This window comes from Argentina silus, assembly GCF_951799395.1.
Source record: "Argentina silus genome assembly, chromosome: 3".
NCBI lineage: Eukaryota > Metazoa > Chordata > Actinopteri > Argentiniformes > Argentinidae > Argentina > Argentina silus.
Genome location: NC_139657.1, coordinates 15,822,600 through 15,825,642, shown reverse-complemented (window position 1 = coordinate 15,825,642; position 3,043 = coordinate 15,822,600). Strand labels below are relative to the sequence as shown.

General features: G+C 49.2%; 1 protein-coding gene across 1 annotated transcript in view; it reads right to left on the bottom strand.

Moving 5' to 3' along the window:
- Window positions 1-1,279: 1,279 nt before the first annotated feature.
- Window positions 1,280-3,043, bottom strand: part of ldlrad3 (low density lipoprotein receptor class A domain containing 3) — a gene marked incomplete at both ends in the record, with an annotated part of 56,252 nt that continues 54,488 nt past the window's right edge. The window contains 2 exons of the mRNA XM_083666200.1: window positions 1,280-1,478; window positions 1,684-2,086. Of these exons, the coding sequence (XP_083522326.1) occupies window positions 1,280-1,478; window positions 1,684-2,086 (602 nt within the window). The remainder of the gene's footprint in view (window positions 1,479-1,683; window positions 2,087-3,043) is intronic.

The following is a 3,043-nucleotide window of genomic DNA, read 5'->3' as shown; positions in this document are numbered from 1 at the left end:
CAGCAGCGTTGTATGTTACTATGGTACATAACGTCTCTACTCTATTGAGTAAATACTAAGAGAAAGCCTCTATGACTGACTAAAGATGATGTTCCTACTTAGCTGGGTCCTAAATGCTTATGCCAAAGTACGTACCAGGCACATTCTGTCACAAGGCACCAGAGAGAGTCTGTCCCAGTCTGTCCTGTATTATAGAATCCTTCTAAAAGTTCAGTATTCTAACTATAAGGGCATATCTGTCAAGTAGACTTTGTAAACCTGTCAGTACTACCATTACTAGCATCAGTGTTTTCTCTACTTTGCCAAAACGATGGAATTACGCTAATACATTCTGTGCTGTGCTCTAAGAGCAGCAGAGCAGCGAAGCGTAACCTCACTTAACATAAAACAAGCAGTCAACCTGAACAGCGGAGTCTGAACATTCTGCTCCTTCTCCCGACAAATTGTCAGGATGGATGAATTCAAAACAAACCGATTTGCACAATCATCGTGGGCAGTAGAGCGAGACACGATGATCTCAAACACCAGCGGTCTAACCTGGCTTGTGATGTGTGGCAGTAAACAGACTCAACATTAAGCTTTTACAGGGAGATGATGAGATAAATCAATTTCAAAGAAGAAAGAACAAGACAGGGCATACATTGAAGGCATGTATTCAGTGTAAGTGAATGCGAATCAGTGTAGAAAATATGAATTGTACACAATTTTTTTGTGAAAGCCAACATAATACTCTATGAAAGAAGCGATATATTTCCAGTTATCTGTGTTAATGAAAGAGATGGGTCAAAATGAGGCCTATATTTTGGAAAAAGTGCCTGGTCTTGAAGTGCTCATCAACCCTAGGGCCTTGTAGACAGGGAAGATCAAGGTGAACATTTGGGGGGACAATGAGGAGTTGTCCATGTCACTGTTGCCTCAGCTTAGTCTGTGTGCTGTGACCTTTGTAGTCCTTTGATGGCTGATTGAAAGTGTAGCCCATGTCAGGTGTCATGCGGATATAAACCAGCAGAGGGCGCCAGTGTACAAGAGCGGTTTTGGGAGGGCGAATGAATTCAAGTGCCTCAGTCAGTCACTCATAGCTTACTAAAGTATAGGTAGAATAGGGCCTTGAACAGCCTATCATTCCCTGTTGATTCCCACAGCAGGACAGTGCGTTGAGCCTCCCAGAAACAGGCAGCCCCTCTCTGGCCTCACAGCATCTCACAGCCCCCTGAGGCCTGGTCCTTTAGTCCTTAAGAGTCTCTGAGTCCTATGTACATGTAATCATCCAGAAGGGGGACTACAGCTGGTCCGACTCCTCTCTGGAGGAGCTGAGAGTAGGCCAGGGGAAGTCTGGGGCCAAAGTTCTGGCTGCGGGTGGCTCAGAGGGCTGTGTGGTGTGGTCTGTGGGGCCCTCGTACTGGGGCAATTCTCTTTCGGAGGGCAGCTCCCCGTCCGGGAGGTAAGGCGGAGGAGGGAGGTCAAACCAGGGCGGCCGGCTGGATGAGAAAGGGAGAGCGAGAAAGGTAAACACAGAGACAATTACTCTGAAACAACCTATACACTGTAATACAATCAGCCTCTGCCTCCTCTTCAACACATACCAAGTTTCCCTCCAAAATGCAGCTTTGAATCTTAATAGGCGTCTAAAAAAAAGTAATCTAAAACATTAGTATGATCAGTATCATCCCTTCCCCAGCCTACCTAACATCCAGCACAGCCTGGGAGTACGATGGTGGTGAGTCCATAGGGAGCCCGCTGGGGTACAGGGCCCCAGACAGCAGCTGTAAGCCTGGAGGAGCTGAGCTGTACTGGGCAACGTTGGACGGGGAGGTGGGGGAGAGGCCAGGGCCTGCTGGGTGGACGTGCCCCCGGTCCAGGATGACCAGGCGGGACAGGAGCAGGGGCTGGTGGTGGTGGTGGTGGTGGGAGCCCCCCCTCACCCCCCGGGGCAGCAGGACGCTGCGCTTCCTCTGGTGATGGAGGACCAGGGCCAACAGTGCCACCACCAGGACGAAGATGACGGCGCTGCCGATGACGGCGTAGGTGATGCTGGGGTAGTAGCGCAGTCGGTAGTCCAGTGTCACAAAGTCCTGGCCTGGAGCCTCTGAGGGAGGGAGGGAGGGAGGGGAGGGAGGGGAGGAGGAGAGAGGGGGAGAGGGAGAAAGAGAAGAGTACGTCAGGAGTGCGGTTCTTCTTGGAAGAATGCGTCACACATGAAAAAAAGATGGGGAATTGACTCAAGAATAATCTTCAAATGTAGCCGCTGCGTGACTCAACAGAAACATTACCAGAGGATCTCTGTTTGCAATTCTAACTATCAGACAGAATATGTATCTAAGCTACAGCTTACAGAGAATACATAATGTAGGAACAGTGCGTAGAGTCTACAACAGCCTATTGTTCAACTTGGAAAATGCAATTCACTTATTCACTTTGGGTAGTGGTTGTATTTCGGCCAGGACACAGGCGGTGGCTTTTGGCTCTTGCCATCGTTCATCATCAATGTCAAATCACTGCAGGAGACGAGAGAGAGGGGGGAGGACTTTTGCCTCTTCAGGGCAAAAAAGGAGCTTAAGAGTTGAAAGAGGATGAGGAGAAGAAGAAAGTAGATGAGAAGAGTGAGCCGAGGAGCTTTAAGCGTGTGAGATCAAACAATAATTAAAATAAAAGGGCCGTAACACAACAGGGAGTCTCAGGTGACTACCGTTGAGGAGACGTCAGCAGCAGCACTTAGGAAGAGCACATAGGAGTAACCGTTTCAGATGAGAGGAGGGAATACTGGAGCAGTTAGAAAACACAGCAACCCCACCACTCGGAATGAAGGGAAGGCAATAATAGAGAGGAGTGTTGAGCCTCATTATTTCCGATGAGAGGGGGGAATAGCACTTAAGAATTTCCTGCAGACCGATTTGACAGTGGCATAATTTCAAATCCACTGCTTGGGGGGGGGGGGGGGGGTGGAGGTGTGTGTAGGGGGGGTGAGACAGGAGAGGAGAGGAGACTCGTGTACATGTAAATGGTGTTTCAGCTGCTTGCTGCTGCTCTGAGGCATTACGAGGGA